At 37.0% G+C, this 17,180-nt stretch overlaps 1 protein-coding gene across 3 annotated transcripts in view; it reads right to left on the reverse strand.

The window, feature by feature from the left end:
• Window positions 1-391: 391 nt before the first annotated feature.
• The window catches only part of MIA2 (MIA SH3 domain ER export factor 2), a 34,408-nt gene continuing 17,619 nt past the window's right edge, over window positions 392-17,180 (reverse strand). For all 3 annotated transcript variants that reach the window (XM_082317937.1, XM_082317936.1, XM_082317935.1), the window contains 13 exons: window positions 16,970-17,060; window positions 15,460-15,598; window positions 13,398-13,499; window positions 11,985-12,045; window positions 11,617-11,652; window positions 10,585-10,652; window positions 9,805-9,887; window positions 9,312-9,443; window positions 7,239-7,391; window positions 5,664-5,795; window positions 2,727-2,803; window positions 2,081-2,306; window positions 392-1,237 (listed from right to left, as the gene is read on the reverse strand). In XM_082317937.1, coding sequence (XP_082174063.1) covers window positions 1,086-1,237; window positions 2,081-2,306; window positions 2,727-2,803; window positions 5,664-5,795; window positions 7,239-7,391; window positions 9,312-9,443; window positions 9,805-9,887; window positions 10,585-10,652; window positions 11,617-11,652; window positions 11,985-12,045; window positions 13,398-13,499; window positions 15,460-15,598; window positions 16,970-17,060 — 1,452 coding nt within the window. In that variant the 3' untranslated portion in view covers window positions 392-1,085. The remainder of the gene's footprint in view (window positions 1,238-2,080; window positions 2,307-2,726; window positions 2,804-5,663; window positions 5,796-7,238; window positions 7,392-9,311; window positions 9,444-9,804; window positions 9,888-10,584; window positions 10,653-11,616; window positions 11,653-11,984; window positions 12,046-13,397; window positions 13,500-15,459; window positions 15,599-16,969; window positions 17,061-17,180) is intronic.

A 17,180-nucleotide genomic window follows, 5' to 3' on the forward strand; every position in this document is an offset into this window, starting at 1 on the left:
AGAATTATTAACGCTGCTGTTTGTCACGTCTTTCTTGTATTTTTTAATTCTGCTTTTTTGTGAAGCCTAGCAACCATTACAAAATGTGCATGGACGCGATTCATGTCTAAAATGGTATGTTTGTTTGGGTTTTTTAAATGTTCCCTGCAGCAGCATGTTCTTGACCGCTTTTGTTGCTTTTTTTGCTTCCCTGCTTGTTCTAGACAAGAAGTTCTGCCTTGCCTTGCCCTTGTAATCACCTGTACGCTGTGTTAGGATGAGCGCGCTTACAGAAGTCTCCTGCCATTTTGTTGATAAATCCCGAGTGCTCTCCAAAGTTAGAGCTCAAGGAATTGTTTTTTTTGTCACACCCAGCTTCCCCAATGCCAGTGTTAAAATCTGAAGACTACTAAACTGAATCTATGTTGAGACAATAAATATTCGTTTGCTGCAGACGTGCATCTTCAACGGCAAGGACGCGGTGGTGCTGAAGCATCGCTTCGCTCCGACTCCTTCCTCCCATGTCATTAAAAACCCATCTACACATCTTCAGTAAAGCACAAGCCCACACTATCGGTTTGACAGCGGAAAGACTACCTCCGAGGTCGTTAACAGAGTATGGACGTAGTAGGGAACGATACGAATTCCTCTTCGCCTCCTTCTATAGTACCATGTGAACAGCGACAGTGCCTTCGTTTGCAGTAGACTTTTATTAACTGTTTCAATTTGCTTTCACATTCTATTCGTAAAGCAGCAAGCATCACTTTTGGCATGCAGAGAGATTCCCTGTACAGCTAAACAAGGACCAAGCAGCTGGACTTTTAAAATATGATTCACATGATTTAATTTTATACACCTCTGAAGAGATTACTCAAGTTAGAAATACTTAATTTAAAATGACTACTGTACAATGGAAATCGCTTATTCACAATATTCATAGTTATTTCATTCTTTATTTACAAAATACTATCCTGAGAATCTTCTATTAAGCTTCAATTTGAGCAAAGTAGTTTATATATACCTAAGTAACAACGGTTACTTAACGTAAGGAAAAACGCCATCAGAAGAGTACAGAAACGGTTCCGCACGTTGCTCAAATGACTCTGTCAAGTCTCTTGCTGGGGTTCTGGTTGCTCTACAGCTGATGGATTTGGCTGAGGTGGCTCAACTCTGTTTTCAGGAGGTGGCGGTGGAGGCAAAAATCCCGGTCGCTGAGGTGGATAGTGAGGATAAGATCTCATTGGAAATGGATTTCTTACTGCGAGAGAATCAGAGCAGTGCAGTTAATATCGATCACGACCGCACACGCACACCTGCTCCTCCTGCCCCACCTACACAGACGACAGGACGCAGAGCTAGGTTAGGGGCTACGCTCCAAAGAGACACAGACGCTAGGAAGGGGGAAGACAAAACGATCCCTTTTTTCAGTAGTTACCTGCAACTGGCTCACAGCAGCCACCAGTCAGTGCCTGGTAATGGGCTGCTGCTGCCACCATCACCTTTGGTCTGCTGTAGCAGCCCGCGGCTGCCAGACCTTACGGGGACCTTACGGGGACCTTACGGGGACCTGGGAAGATAACTGTTTAGTTCTTCACAGGTTAATCAGAGAACAGCAGGAGGCAGAAGGAAGCCCTTCAGTCTCATACTTGTATCTTGCTCCACTAATGCAAACTCCAAGGAAAAACCATTAACAAGTACATCCCAAATGCATGTCTTTGTATGGACACCAGCATCCCTCAAAGCTAAAGGATGAAACTCTAAGATTTATGTATGATGCAACCTCGTAGGAGGAAAAGGATTAAGGTAAGCATCTACTTGCTTTCCTACCCAAAAAAAGAACCCTTTAAATGCTGAACAGTGTGTGTGTGTGTATTTTCCAGCCAAAGCTAGTATTTGTAAAAACGTTATCAATACAAGCAACCGTGAGGAAGAAAGCGTACGACGCAGTTAGCCTTCATCAGAAACAATGCTCCCAGTTAGCTGAATTAAGAAGTCGTATGTGCAAATAAAGATCTTGGTGTTCACCCAGTGTGGTAATCACTACCTGCACAAAGCACTCGTGTTCATCAACCTGAAGGAAACGCTGACAAAAGCTACGTACTTGGCAGTGGAGGGCGTGGAGGCCCAAAGTCTCGGACTGGAAAACATTCGCGTGGTCCATACATGCCAACAGGAGGAGGGGGAGGAAAAGGAGGTCCTCGTCTCATGAAAGGTGCTCTAGGGTCCACGGGCATCAACGGGGGTCTGACTGGAGGGAAAGGTGGAGGAGCAAACCCTGAACTGATGGCTTCGCTTTCAGATGCCAGCGACTGATCAGGTAGCGAGTTCTGCAACACAATGAAAACAGGGGAGTTGGCTTAGAGAAAGGGATAAGGAGACATTCCAATCAAGAACACCTCCAATCCCACCAGGCCCACTTTGATGCAGGCTGTCACACCAGCTAACAGCTAGTTCCAACTCTGCCTTAGCTACGGCATAATCCTGAGCAAGGCTATCGATGTTCACTGGCCATCAGCCTGACCACAGTTTCATCTTTTGGGTTATAATTAATTTTCAGCAGGGATTACAGTAGTCACACATCAGAATTAGTTCACAAGACGGTAAGCGCTGTGATACAAGTACACATACAATTTTATAGTGTGGACTGCACAGTGCAATATGTGACCAACGTACTAGGGACAAATTTTCCTAAGTATTTTGCAGAAAATTAAAGCATGTTTCAATCAAGTTTCTGTTTAGCTACTTACGCTAACATTAGAATGATCTTTCATCCCATTTCCACTTGGTTCTGTTTGTGGGCTATTTTCTGAAGATGTTTGTCCATCTGTATCCAAAAGATAAACAAGTTATTCAGTGCTGACCTCCTTCTCCCCACCACCAATTTCAGTATTTTTTCCGCAATCAGGATATATAGGCAAGGAAAAAAAAAAAAAAAAAAAAGTATCACTGCACCAAGCACCAGTTCTGCAGGCAGACTGAAAGACAACTGAGGAACACAAAGCTATGTCCGAGTATTTCCTCCATCTTCTGTACAGGTTGGACATGAATTACAAGGTTGCAGCTTTTACCAAAGTTTCCTGTATCAAGATAAGGCTTTTTCTTCCGTATTTCTACTTTTTTCAGAAGTTAAAAGTGCATTTTCCTAGTGATACATCTTAACATCACCGTAGTAGTTCCGTTTTTCTCCTCCCTCCTGTTAATACTTTATTTCTTTGGTAAGTCCCACTCTGGGAATGACCGCACTGTGATATGCTCTTGCCATAGAGCTCGACAGCAATCCTATTCAAGTTTGACAAAAACTGATTCCTTCCATAGTTGCTAAACATCAAGGAGACTTTCAGAACTACATCAGTTCTGGATGAGACAGAAATAAGAATAAGGATCCTCATATTTGCTGTGCTCACTTTATAAAGAGATAAATAGGATCTTCAGTGTTTTTACCTTTATATTTCCCTGAGAACAAGTATTTTCAGTAACAACTGGAGAAAAATATTAAAAGGAATTGTCAGAAGAGAATCTGACAGGATATAAATATACAAAATATATACACTAAATGTACTCTTTTCTTAAAAAAACAAAAAAGCACCAAAACCCAACAAAAAACACAACACGCACAAAAAACAACCAAAAAAGTCAAAGCAAACCTGAGATTTGAAAAATACTGCGTTCTTACACTTCTGCCTGAATGAAGACGATAATACGAAAAAGCACAAGACCAAAACAGTACTTCTAACAAGTGACAGATTTTTCATCTACGTTGTACTACTTCTCCTCTGAAGCAAACAAAGCTATTTTCTCAATGAAGAGATAGGTCTTTTCAAAAAAATCTAAATTACACAACATTTCAAGCAGGCCCTGCCTTTGCTGACCTATTGTTACTTAAGAATCTGAAGCATTTTAACTGCTTATGTCACACACAGAATATCCTGCCTTGATACATATGTTGCATAATGCTTTCCACTTTAAATCCTTATAGAGTTGCTCACAAACTCTGTCAAGCTTTAACCCTTCTTTCTGACAAGAAGTTTCCTGCTTCAGGTATCTGCCTCAGGTTTAACGTTTTTGTAGATTTAGCCACCTCAGCTTAGGAAAATGCATATTATTTTGTTCACTTTAAATAACATTTTGATCATCTTGCTGAGAAAGTGTAGCTCATTCACTCTTTAGAGTTGGAGCCTTGATTTCAGTACTGTGAGACAGGTTGCTGTTGTGAAGTCAGATGCTATGTGCTGGATGGTGTGGGTTGGTTTTTGTTTGTTTTTTAATTTGTTGTGGTTTTGTTGCTATTTTTACAAATATTCACCCAAGTCTAGTGAAATTATATGCCTCTAAAAAGCAACACTCACATATGCTTAAGAACCTGCTAAATGCTGGCAGCAAGGTTATCCAAAACCCTGTTTCCATTAAGTAGGTTTTGAACTGCCCAAGATCTGAATACAGCTCTTTAATTTTTTTTTTTTATTGTTGTTTGCCAGCAGCTGAAGAAAAGGGTAAAAATGGATACAAGAAATGAGTGCAAAGACAGTGCACTTCTCCTGTCCTTCAGTCTTTTAGCACCTGGATGCTGAAAGACCTCAGTGGAATACAAACTAGTAGAAAGCAGAAATGAAATGCAGAGAGGCTTGGGAAAGGGGGTAGGAAGGTGAGCGGCTGTACAGGAACAGAGTTGTCTTCCAGTAGAGAACAGTTCCCTGTAAAACTGGAAACAGAATGCAGCATTCCCAGTTCTCACATTAGGACACCAAGTAACAAAGGTTCTCTCTCCTATCGCCAGAAACTGGGCAACAAAGATGGCAACTTACTACTAATCATATGCGTAACTGAATACCAGGTGGCTGAATACCAATCTATGCGTAACTGAATACCAAGTTTCTGTCGTGAGTTTAATGGCTTCAACCTAGCCGATGACTCAGACACATGTGACTTATGAGGCATTAAATAAGGATGAAAACTGTTTAATAAGTATTGAGGCTTTAAGCTCTTAAACTGTTTAAGCTCTTAAACTGTTTCAGTGATAAGGTTTAAGTCACCAAAACTTTGCCTCTGAGCTTCTGGCTGTTGCTAAGCATCACAAACTAGAATTTACATCATTGGCCAATTTAAAACAAATGGTACTTGGGTCAGTGAAATATGTCATTAAGTTGGGGGCAACTGCACTATGAACTACAAAAAGCTGCAAGTACCGTAAACAGTTTGACTGAGGAGGCCTGAGGACCTTCTAGTTCAGTACGCAAAGACCGTGGATATTTGAAAATTTTGCTGTTATTCTTTCAGTCTTACTGACTCTAACTCTTTCTAACTTTGCCAAATGTGGCATGGAAATGCAAGTAAAGGTTTGTGATATTTTAATGCTGTGGTGAGCCTCCTGGGAGGGGCCGAAACAGACTCAAGGCCAAGCCTGAATAGTTAACACACGGAACAGTGAAGGTGGACAAAGGAAACACCTCACGACTACCATTCACTGAATCCCATCCACCTGACAGAAGAGACCGCTATTGTTGGTAACAGGGAAAGACTGCATCAAAGCTAGCAAGTATTAAATTGTTTTTTTACGCAATGGAACATCGGGTCTGTGGTAGCTATGAAGTTGTCCTCTTACCATGGCTTACTACATATAGTCAACCTATACTGAGATTCTTCATTTGATATTATCGAGTATATTAGATATTAGAAGTAATTCCCACCTGGTTTATCAAAAGACTGCATGTTGTAAGTTCGTAGTTCTGCTGGTCCAGAGAGTCTTCCAGTATTTGGAGGATTAGGGAAAAATCTTTCTTGTCTTCGAGGAGGAAGAACTGGATCAGTGTAAGGCTCAACTAACATTGAAGAAATCACAAAACAGGTCAGTAAATATTTATTCCCCCTATTCCATACAATTTTAGAGCAGCAAAATTCTCCGGATATCTTATGCTCTTGTAAATATCTGAAGTGATTATTAGTCAGGGTGAGCACACAATCTTAAAAAACCCCAAACATAGGAATCCCACCAAGTATGTACTACAGCTTACATTTCTAAGGAGCTGCAAAAAATAGAAGTTCATTGATTTTTGGTTTAACATACAGTAGAATTTGAAAGTTATGATTTCCTAAGTTATAAACAGCGGGGCCTTGAAACAAAGGTTCAGCATAGAAATGAAGGTCAAAGGCAAAACCAGTTACTATACGTTTTAAGCCACGCTTACATCAGAGTGCTGTTTCCCATTGTGTTTCATAGTGCTGTAATGGGTTTCCACCAACTTCCTTGCATCAGATCTAGCAACCATGCAGCTACAAGACAATCTGCATCAGTGAGATCCAAGTGCAAAGACGGGGTAAGAAAAGGTCTTGACCTTGCTCAGGTCAAGCAAGCGAGACTAGCCCTCTGCAGCACCCTGTCAAAAGATTGGATCTGGTGAATGAGAAACTGCATCCTGAGTGGACTTTGAGTTTTATAATCGGGCTTTCACACAGATAAGTAGCAACTACAATATTGCTTGCTGTATCTAATAATTGAGGTGCTTTAATCTGTGTAGTTTACCTAATTTTTTAATTTTTTAACTTGTAGGATTTTTGCTTCTTTATTGCAGGTATACAGGAAGGTTGTCCTTCCCCCTGCATTGTTTACATAGTATCCTCTTTGATTCATCTCTGTCTTCCTTGACTAATAGTGTGCAATACAGATGTTTAGCTGAAGAAGTAAGAGCGAAGACTGATTTTGTTGTTAATTATCAAAGAAGCAGTATCAACATCAAAATATGTACCAAACAGGATGACTGTACCATGATACTCCTGTGCTATTCATTTTTTGTGGGGTTTTTTGTGGTTTTTTTTGTTTGTTTGTTTGTTTGTTTGTTTTAAAATCACAGTATTTTTCAACATTAGCTAGCTTCTATTTATTTATTTATTTAAGGCTAATGTACCATTAAAACTTTTTACTTTCTCAGATCTCCTGTTAATTATCCAGCCCAGACAGGTCTTTTGATGCACTAAAAAAGCCCCCACTAAAATGATGAAACTGAACAGTTGATTGTACAGTGCTAGGACCAATATACATTTAAAAGACAGCATAGAAGAACTGCAAGTGAACCGTACCATTCAAGAAGGGGAAAAAACCCTACTATTAAAAAAAAAAAACCAACAAAACAACCAACTTTTCAGTGCAGTTGCATATGCGGTTCCAAGAAAATATTTCATATTTTTAAGAAAAAAATATTTAAATATATACACAAGTCAGTAACTCCATTTTTCCATAGGTACAGTAGCTAAGCAGATTTTTATACCTGGTGGAGGCAGAATTATCCTGCGTTCCCTGTCCCAAGGAGGGGACAGGGATCCAGTATCTGATGGTGGTCTGTGGGGATCAGTTAATCTGTCAGAACTCGGCTCTCCTCTTTCATTACCAGCTTCATACATGCCAGTTGGTCCTCTGGATCCTAATTGAAGAAATCAGATAGCTATTTACCCAGGTATTTTAAATCCTCTATTATGGCTTTCTTCATTAAGTCTGAAAATAGTAAAATAAATCATGGAATGCCAACACTGTCAAGATATGAGAGGTGCATGGCTCCACAGGACTCTCCAGCTGTTTGCTGATGACCAGTTATGTTTACTAGAAGTGTTTAAAAGGTTTATTTGGAATGAAAAAGTCTTAGTTCAACAAGAGTGCAATCTAGAGTACCTGCAATTTAAAAAAAAAAAAAAAAAAAAAAATCAATCCTTTTAAGAGTTTCGGTTCATTTGAATCGGAGAAACTCGTGCCCTCACAATAAATCTTCTCAGTGCTAAAAAACCTGCTGCTAATCAAACTAAAACATTAGCACACTGAAAGTTGATGCCCTCATTGTAAGAAAATATCCACATTACATTCCATGCTCTTCTGGTTCTTTCTAATTCTTTATTCAAGAAAAAAAAAAAGAGAAGACCAGGTCAACACATAACCAAGTGCAAGAGAAACTGTAACAATGAGTGATTTTGGGTTGCAAGCTTCCTTTAAAATAGATTTGGTCTGAAAAATCACAGAAATACTGAATTCTGGTATCATTCTCTAATACTCTATCCTAAAATTCAACCTAAAACCTGAAGCCATTTCATGCCTTGTGCAAAGTAAGATGAGCACTATAATTGCACTGTAGCTGGCATTACTTAAACATTAAACATTACTTAATCTGCCCAAGTTACATTACTGTTCCATTGTGAAATCGGCAGTAGTCATGCCTTTGCATAGTCTCTTTCCTTGCTAATACTGCATCCTGAAATCCAATTTTTACTCTTCCTCACCAGCAACAGCTGAGCTACAATTTAAAGATACATTGGACAGCTCAGTTTTATTACTTACTGTCTCTATACAAATAGTCAAGTATGATTTTGCTTGTACGTGGTATAGCTACAGTTGAACATTCAATCTCAAGCTTTTTTCTGACTTAGAAAATGAATCAACTTTCATATGCACCTGGATATGCTTTTTACAAACAAGTGAATAAATAGTCCATGCTGGTCTTTTAAAAATGTTGATTAGTGAAATCCTTATAAGAAGAGACATTAAGACGTACTTCCCATGAAATAAGTACAGGTTTCAACCGGTGTAATAGTAGTAGTAAATTAAATAGTAGCTTCTATATTACCTGTAACAGATGCTGAACTCCACTCTAGCATTTATCTACACTATTTCCATCAACATCAAAAATATGAAGGAACAGTTTTTCTTCCCTTACAACCCATGACACCATGGCTTGCTTTCACCTACTCCTCAGTCTCTGCATTTTACTCCTTACACACAACCTTCCTGGTCCCTTTTATCACTAGGGAAGAAACTGTCCCCGCGTATAATGACTGCCTCCGATTTAGAACAAAGGGAGGAAAACAATTTACTGAATCAGTAACTTTCTCGTATCATGACCCCCAATAAAACTGTCTCGTGTTTTTGACAATGCAGGTACCCCTTCCTTCTCTCACCAACTGTAGACCAATGAGATGAAAGTGGCAGCATTTTTTCTTCAGAAAACTAATCACTTTTGTTTACTTTAAAATCGTAAGTTTCTTTCAGCAGAACCCCATTTGTCCAAGAAAAAAACAAGACTGATAAAGTTTGGCTTTTCACTTTTCTCAATCTATGCTTCTAAAGTGAATCCACTGACCAACCCACTAATACCAATGACATTTTCCATTGTACTGTTACACATTAGACAGCTTTAGAAGCAAGTTGAAAAACAGGAAGAGTTTGTCCAATTAACTGTTTATATTGAATTGGTTGTTTTAATACTTTTTGTCACCAGCAAGAGGAAAAGGTGTGATAGGTTCATAGTAGAGGAGAGAGAAATCCAGAATAAATATATTTTCAAGTTTAAGAATTGTACCTCTTCCTCCTCCTCCACCTGGAAGCATAGGTGAAAGCCTTAAAGGACCCTCCAATAAAGTTGGAGGGGAAAGAAAAGCTCTTGTTTCAGATGAAGGCCGGCCCATTGGTGAGGGTCCATATGGGGAATGCTCTGGAACAGTTAAAACAAAATACTCAAGTTCACAATATTTAGTTTAGCAAACTGTATAAAGTAATTAACTTCTCAGGTGAAGTTTAAAACTAAATTGTGTAAGTGAAATGAAAGTTGTGCTCTAATTACCATGTGTATCATATTCCCAGTCTACTCTCATCGATACTACAAATGTTCTTAGTTTCAACAAAATACTCGACGTGACCTAGAGTCACTTATGACCCAATTATTTTTTTAAATGACTGTTATTTGTACATACACATGGCCAAGATAGTTCTCAAACAATTACATATGTGTGGTCTTGGGAAACAAAACCATAAACCAAAACAATTAGGCTCTATTTTACAATTCAATACTGTACCTCTGCCAAATGGTCTAACTGGAACATCAAGCGCGTAAGGATCTTTTTCTAAAAGGTCAAGTTTAAATTCCGTTTCAGTTAATCTGCAAATAGACAACAAAAAAGTAGTAAATAACAAAGAAGTGCAAAAGTTTTACTGGACTGCACTGTTTACTGCTAGGCTTTCTACTTAAAGGGTTAATAAAGCAAGGTATTTTATTCCCTAACTCTGAACTTAAGAAGTCCTGAAAGTATTTCTCTATGCTGCTGTAATTAAACTGTAATTCAGAAGCTGAAGTGGCACGTCAGATGTCACAATTCCTAGCACGACACTACTCTCATGAGTACTCTAAACTGCATTCCAAGTATTAGTTAACTTCACAGCTAAAGGTTCCTCACAACCACTACCACCTGATCTGTTAGCTCAGTATTAATTTCTGAGATAAGCTGTAAAATCATTAGGTAACCATGACTTCTGGTTGATACATATCTATTTAAAACAAACGAACAAAAAACAAACCCTCAAAACCTTTGAGTTCTAGTACTACATTCTGCTTCTTTCTTGAAACTTTTCAACACTTTACATAGTTCTTAAATTTTTACTTCCTTGCATGTTATCATTACAGGAATGCTCAAATAACTCCCTTTCTGTCAGAACTCCAATGGAACACTGTGCTCTCTCTGCCCTGTTTGGTCCACAATGGATTAACACAGGTCTAGAAAACACCAAATTGCATAAATCCAAAACATACTCACATGCCAAATTGTGTTTGTTTAGAATTAGATCAGGATTGCACTTACTTTTGTCTGTTATGAGCATTTTCTTTTTTTATATCATTGAGATGTCTTTCAGCTGCTCGGGCTGTCAGCTTTGGGGAGGGACAAAAATCAGATGTTTAGATATTGCTATTTATTAATTAAATGCTTCATATATGTCACAGGTCCTAGATCCAAGACTTTTTTTTTTTCCCATCTTAAGCGTGCGGACTGTATTTTCACAAGATATGACTCATGTATAAAGCATATGAAACAGATCCTCACATACGTCACCAAATTACATGAGCAGCTCTGCTACCCAAATTTTTGAGGAATGATATGGCTTTCCTGCAGGTTCTTAAAACCGCAGAAATGAAATTCTTTGGCTATAGCTGCTTTGAAGCATCTACAGAATATGTACAAGATTTAAAGTCTCAAATTTCATAAAAGAAAGTTTTATTTTAAAATCTTATAGCTAAGAACTGTAAAATTATGACCACGAAGCGCCATAGCTTTTAACATGATTCTATCTTATACAGACCATTCTGTGAAACTAAAGAATGTATTAGTCAGGAGATATTTTAAAGATTCCTGTTTGGAAAAAAAGGTAAAAATGGATTTGGTAGAAGCATTCTTAGGAAGCTGTCAGTGGAACATACTGTTCTCACAGGACATAACGTCTTCTATTAGTAGATAAAAGGAGTGAAGTACATCCAGGGAAAATATTAAAATGGCATTGAAAACAAGGCCAAAAGCTTTTATTATTAGCAAAATGTCACACACTTGTTAAATAGTAACATGTTATTCCAGCAGATGTACTGCTATAGCAAATAATATTGTAATATCGTTCTACTGTGCTCATAGGTATCTGTCTTAATTATTCCAACTATTTTATATGATAGCAGTATTTTTAATGTGGTTTTGTGTATTTCTGCAAGAAATCCGCATCTTTAAAGGTGACAGGTTAATTTTTATTATCTGTTTTTAATAAGAAACAGAAAAGTGATAAAGCAAGCTATTCAAATAGCTGAAAAGGAAGATGCACAGAGTTCAGAAAATTCAGTATTTGGAACTTACCCAATTATCATGAGCTTTTTTCTCATGTGAAGTAATCTGTGAAAGAGATTCATTAGATCATTATACATGTAAAAAAAGAAAACTTAAGATTGAGTATATGCTCTTATTCATAAATTTGTCTGTGGATAATTTATAATGAGGCATCTAAACTTAAAATTTAGCTTTTTAATAAAGTTATCTGGTTATCTGTGCTATGAAATTGTGTCAGTCAAAACCAGATGGCATTTAGAAAGGCAGGGGGGAAGGCAAAAAGAACACCCAACAAAACCAAGCCAAATACAGTATCACAACCTAGCTGAAAGTGGTATTTCAGTTGCAATAACATCCCTCCTACTTGGCATAGATGGCAAGTAACACAAAGCACATACCTGATTCTGATAAGAACGAATGGTTCTTTCTAGCTCTTCTTCAAGATCTTTTGCTCGCTGTCTGTAACAAAATAAGGATTTATGACATTGTAATAAAATGTTGAGGAAAGTCATTTTAAATAGAGTAAACACAATGGTAAACACAAGGTATAATCAAAATTTTTTATCCAAAAGACAGTATTGTCACTTAGGCCCATGGGATACATAAAAATTACAGTAGCAGTGGAAATTCTAGGCCCTAGATTAGTGCAAACAAGACAGTAAACAAAAGAACAGAAACAAAAACCCCAACATCTCCCCAACTTTTCAGTGGTCTGCGATGTTTCCAATATAAAGGATATCCCTCCACCTGTGCCCTCACAGCCAGCCTCACCCAGCTCAGCAAATGTACCAATGTGGCTGGAGCATCATGCTGTCACAGGCCACCGCAGTCCTGAGGGACAGTCACTTGCACTGAAGTTATTTCAAGACCACAGAAAGTATGATGCCACCTTTGCTGCCAGCTGCCCTGTGCACAGCCTCTCTAGGTTCTACACTCTCTCAGTGGGTGGGCCAAAGACACATTCATTGTTTAGGTATACTCCCTTTGCAATATTAATATTCTCTTTAAAATTAAGATGTCTACAAAGTTCATGGTCTGCGTAAATCAAGAAGGGTGAATTTTGTCTTCCTGTATGAATACTGAAGAATGACTACAAGAACTTTACATTCTAGAGAAAGAATTTATCTAATTAACTCTTCAGGAAGCATTGTTGATCAGTATCGTTCTGTTAGAGTCAATAGTCCCATAAACATTGAAGGAAGATGGGGAATATACATTACAGATCGAGGAATTATGCCATAGTTTCAGAAACCACAGAAAGAAACCAGAAGTACACCGTTGGTGTAACACAAAACAGAGCAAAGCAGTTAAAAAACAACTACAGAAAATACTGCCACATCACAGTATTTTAGTAAAGAATTTCTAAACAACAGTACTATTTGACAAGCTTAGAAATACAGAAATAGAATACTATAACTATACAACATAAATATGTTAGGATCTATAGGAAAACTGAACATTGCATTTATTTCACCGCATTCTCTTAACTTCGTATTTTTATCTCTGTTCAGTAAAGGGAACTAGATTAGAGACCCACTTCTACCATTCCATGAAAGCTAATATATGTCAATACAATTAGCATTCTAATGGAAGAAAAGTTGCCAGTTATCTTCCATACCCAAATTATTTAACAAAGCAAAAACTACCTTAGTACGTATTATTACACACAAACTAGCATGTTAACATACACACACACAGAACAAAGAAACTGGAAGAAAATACATTCACTTATGCTGGTGTTTTTATTAATTCTCTATTGCCTTTTGTTCACTTTGGAACAACTGATTACAGCAACTAAAATCTGTAATTACCTGTAGCTGTTTAGTTCTTCAGCAGCGTGATTAATTTTTTCATCTACTTTCGAAAGCTTTTCTTCCTTCTGTAGGCGTTCTCTCTCTTCTACTGTCAGCTTCCTTTAAGCAAATTCAAAAAACTGTGGTTAGTTCTGTTTCAAATCAACAATTTTGTAGTTGGTCTGTCCAGAAAAACTTCTGAAATTTTTTAGGCATGAAGAGTACATGATATTTATTCAGATAAACAGTTTTATAGGCAACATATGAAGTGGCATAAATAGCACTAGTTTGTATTCATATTCGTTTATTCAGTTCATTAACTGCTGTATATGAAACATTTAGATTACCACTATTCCTAAAAGGAATTTACAAGACAATCCATATTCCCAAAGAATATTTCTATTAGGGGCGGGGGGGAGGAAAGCAGCCACAATTCAAATCAAACAAACTAAAACCCAAACTACACTAACTTTCAGTGATTTGTTCTGGTACTTTTTTACATTTTAAAGTAATTTTCCAGAGAAGAAAAAGGTTGTTATTAGCTATTAAAAAATAGTTATTAAAAAAACATTTCTTTCCAGATCCCTCTTTTTTTACGCCTTATTGGGCATTATGAAAGAGAAAACACATATTCCAGACCACAGAATATGCACAAGGTAATTCTGCAGAACACTAATGGATACTCCTGCTGCATACAGCCCCCAATGGGTAAACTGGTCATTTTCCTGTAATCAGCAGTCCTTAGCTGTCAAACTGTCTTAAATCATGGATCTGTTGGACATGATTTAAACTTCTTTTCTGCTCAATCTTCATTTCCCACTTTTCTATTTCCCTTGTTTGAACACGCCTAGCTTTTTAAAAGATGCCTTGTTAATACTAATAGCCTCTTTTATTCTGCTATCTCATCACGCCAGCTTCTCCCCACTCTGTTTTGGCTTTTCCAAAATCTTTGATAAGCAGCACACATTTGCTGAGCTTCAGTGTGGTATTTTTAAATATCATCCACACAGTCTGCAAACATTTTTCCTTTTTGACTGCCCATCATAGCTTCTTTTTAACAGGTTCCTTCCCGCCCCAGCACCCTCCTCTTTTTTAAAATCAAATGTTAATGTAGTGGATTTCTGGGCTTTGTTGCATCTACAAGGATGCCAAATATCTATACAAATATATATATTACAGAGCAGGTTATTGAAAGTAATTCTTTAAAAAGGTCCTGCATACTGCTCAGTACAGGATCAAGACTTGTGCTGCTTCTCTTGCTGCCTTCAAGATTACATTTGCTCCTTGAAGAAATAAATTCTGGCTAGTAAACTGTAATTTTACCATTATGCCCTAGAATGATGACTCCTGCTCCCTCCCTGCCCCATCCATACACACACACTTCTGAAGGTTACTACATGCCCAATCCCATCCCAATCAACTTTATTTCTAGCCTGTAGCACAGTTCTGATTTCAATCAGTAAGTCACAATCCCTACTATCACCCTGACTGTGAGGCCGATAGTACAGCCCTCATATTCTGTCTGTCTTGGTGGGGAAACCCTGATTCACAGGGGTTCTATGTTGCTTACTGATAATAGTTAGCTTGTCCATGTTTTAACTCTAAGCTTAGTTTTATATATAGCAACACTTCTCTGCTGACATTACCAGCTCTCTTTACTACATACAATATACCTCACAGTTAAAGCAGCTACTGATTATCTTTCAGCAACACTGATAGCTATATTACATCATATCTTAATTAAAAACAAAACAAAGCAAAACAAACAAGCTTTCCAACTTTACCCACATTATTTCATAGACTAAAAATGTGTTACTTCTTGTTTTACCTTTGTTTCTGTACTTGCTTGTGAAAATCCTAAAATAATATACCACTACTTTCATGGAAACAATTTCTATAAAATTACTGTGATCACAAATGTACGTGAAGGTGTCTTCACAAATTCAGAAACAGGGTCTTCACAATTCAGAAAACTCTAGAAAGCAGTATTCAAATTTTCAATAATTTTCAGCCCCCCCAAATCAAAGCATCACCTTCAAATGAAACAGTAAGAATTGAACATAAAAAGAGGAACCAGCACCTGTGTAGTTTCATTTCATTTTCTTGATAAAGCTCAGTCATTACTTTAAGTTTCTGCTGAAGCTTTTGAACCTCAGTTTCAAAACGTTCATTTTCAGACTGCAAGGAAGCTTGTTCACTTTGAAGGTTTTCTATGCGTTCTGTCAAATTTAGAGATAATTATATTGGGACAATGCACAATTTACAAAATTAAAATGAAGTCTGCAAAAACCTTTGATCCTATGTTGATTTAATAATATAAGCAATAATATGTTAATATATTTCAATGAATCACACAAATTGAGAAGCAGTATTGCTTCTTTTGATAGGAAGCCAGCAAATATCCTCTCTACCTGCCACAAAGCGCAGCTCTGATTGTATATCTAGCCTTTGCTCCAAATTGTATAGCTTCTTTGACAACAACGCAGTTTTGTAATTCACAATATAAATTTTCATTTAGGGCTTTTATTATTGTAAATATTCTACTAAAGGAGTAAAATCAGTACCATCGTATACTCTTGCAGATTTACTCAGACAAGATCTTGCTGAGTAGCCTGAAGGGATATTTGTCAAACTACTTTATCTTTCCAAATTAAAATCAGTCATGTTTCTTTTCCTATTTACTATTCCTATGCCTCTCTTCAAGAAACAAAGAAAGTTTCAAGTAAGTATGAATATCTTTATGGGACAGAGTTACAATCAATTTGGAACACACACTAGCACAAAGAGTCAGTTTAAAGGACTATCAAAAACTGAAAAATACAGTTTTACAGAGCATTTCATCACCCAAATAACAAAGCACAGTACATTCAAATGTGATAACTAGTCTGCTGGCTGCTATCTATGAAAGCAATAGCTAATTACAGGCTTTAATTTGAATTAAAGTGGCAGTTTTTTCATTTCATAAGGTTTAATTCAGTATGTCCTACACAACAAAGGAAAAAAACAGAGCAAGATGCTTTTAGTTTCAATTGTCTAAATGCAGTATTTTGGATTTTAAGAGGTATTGAGTTTGCACCCATTACAAACTAATTACAATTAAGCTACCCTTTTTAACAGATGGTTTTAAAATTTAGATTACAACTCCACTGTTTCATGTCCAGAAATTATGTAAAGAAGGGATTATTTACTTATTAACATCACTTTGCCCATGTATTTTAAGATTCTATAACTTAACAGTTACAGAACGCTCCAACAGAGTACAACAAAATTTGCAAATGGTGCTTTAGCAACCATTATACATCACTACACTTCAATTGCCTTACCTCTAAAATAAAATATTTAAACTAGCTAAGCAACTTAAACTCAAACAGGCATTTTAAAAATCAAGTAGAGCTATTTAAAAATCAAGTAGAGCTATTTAAAAATCAAGTAGAGCTATTTAAAAATCAAGTAGAGCTATTTAAAAATCAAGTAGAGCTATTAATGCAAAGTTAATTCAGTTTTTACTAGAAGTAATACTTACAGCCTGCAAAACCATTTTACAAAAGCAGCATCTTATTCATCTTAAAGGCAAAACAATGTTTAATTACCTGTAAGTTCTCCTTTAACTTTATTTTCATCAGACAGTTTTGAATACATTTGATCTCTTTCCGTTTCCAGGGTCTTTAAGCAAGCATTTAACTACAATCAAAATTAAAAAACAAACAAAAAACCCAAAACAAACAAACAAAAACAAAAAACAAGATTTTAAGATTACCAGAAACTGTTTGCATGAAGAATATCTAAACATTAAAAGATGCT

The sequence above is a fragment of the Platalea leucorodia genome (assembly GCF_965183815.1).
Source record: "Platalea leucorodia genome assembly, chromosome: 7".
NCBI lineage: Eukaryota > Metazoa > Chordata > Aves > Pelecaniformes > Threskiornithidae > Platalea > Platalea leucorodia.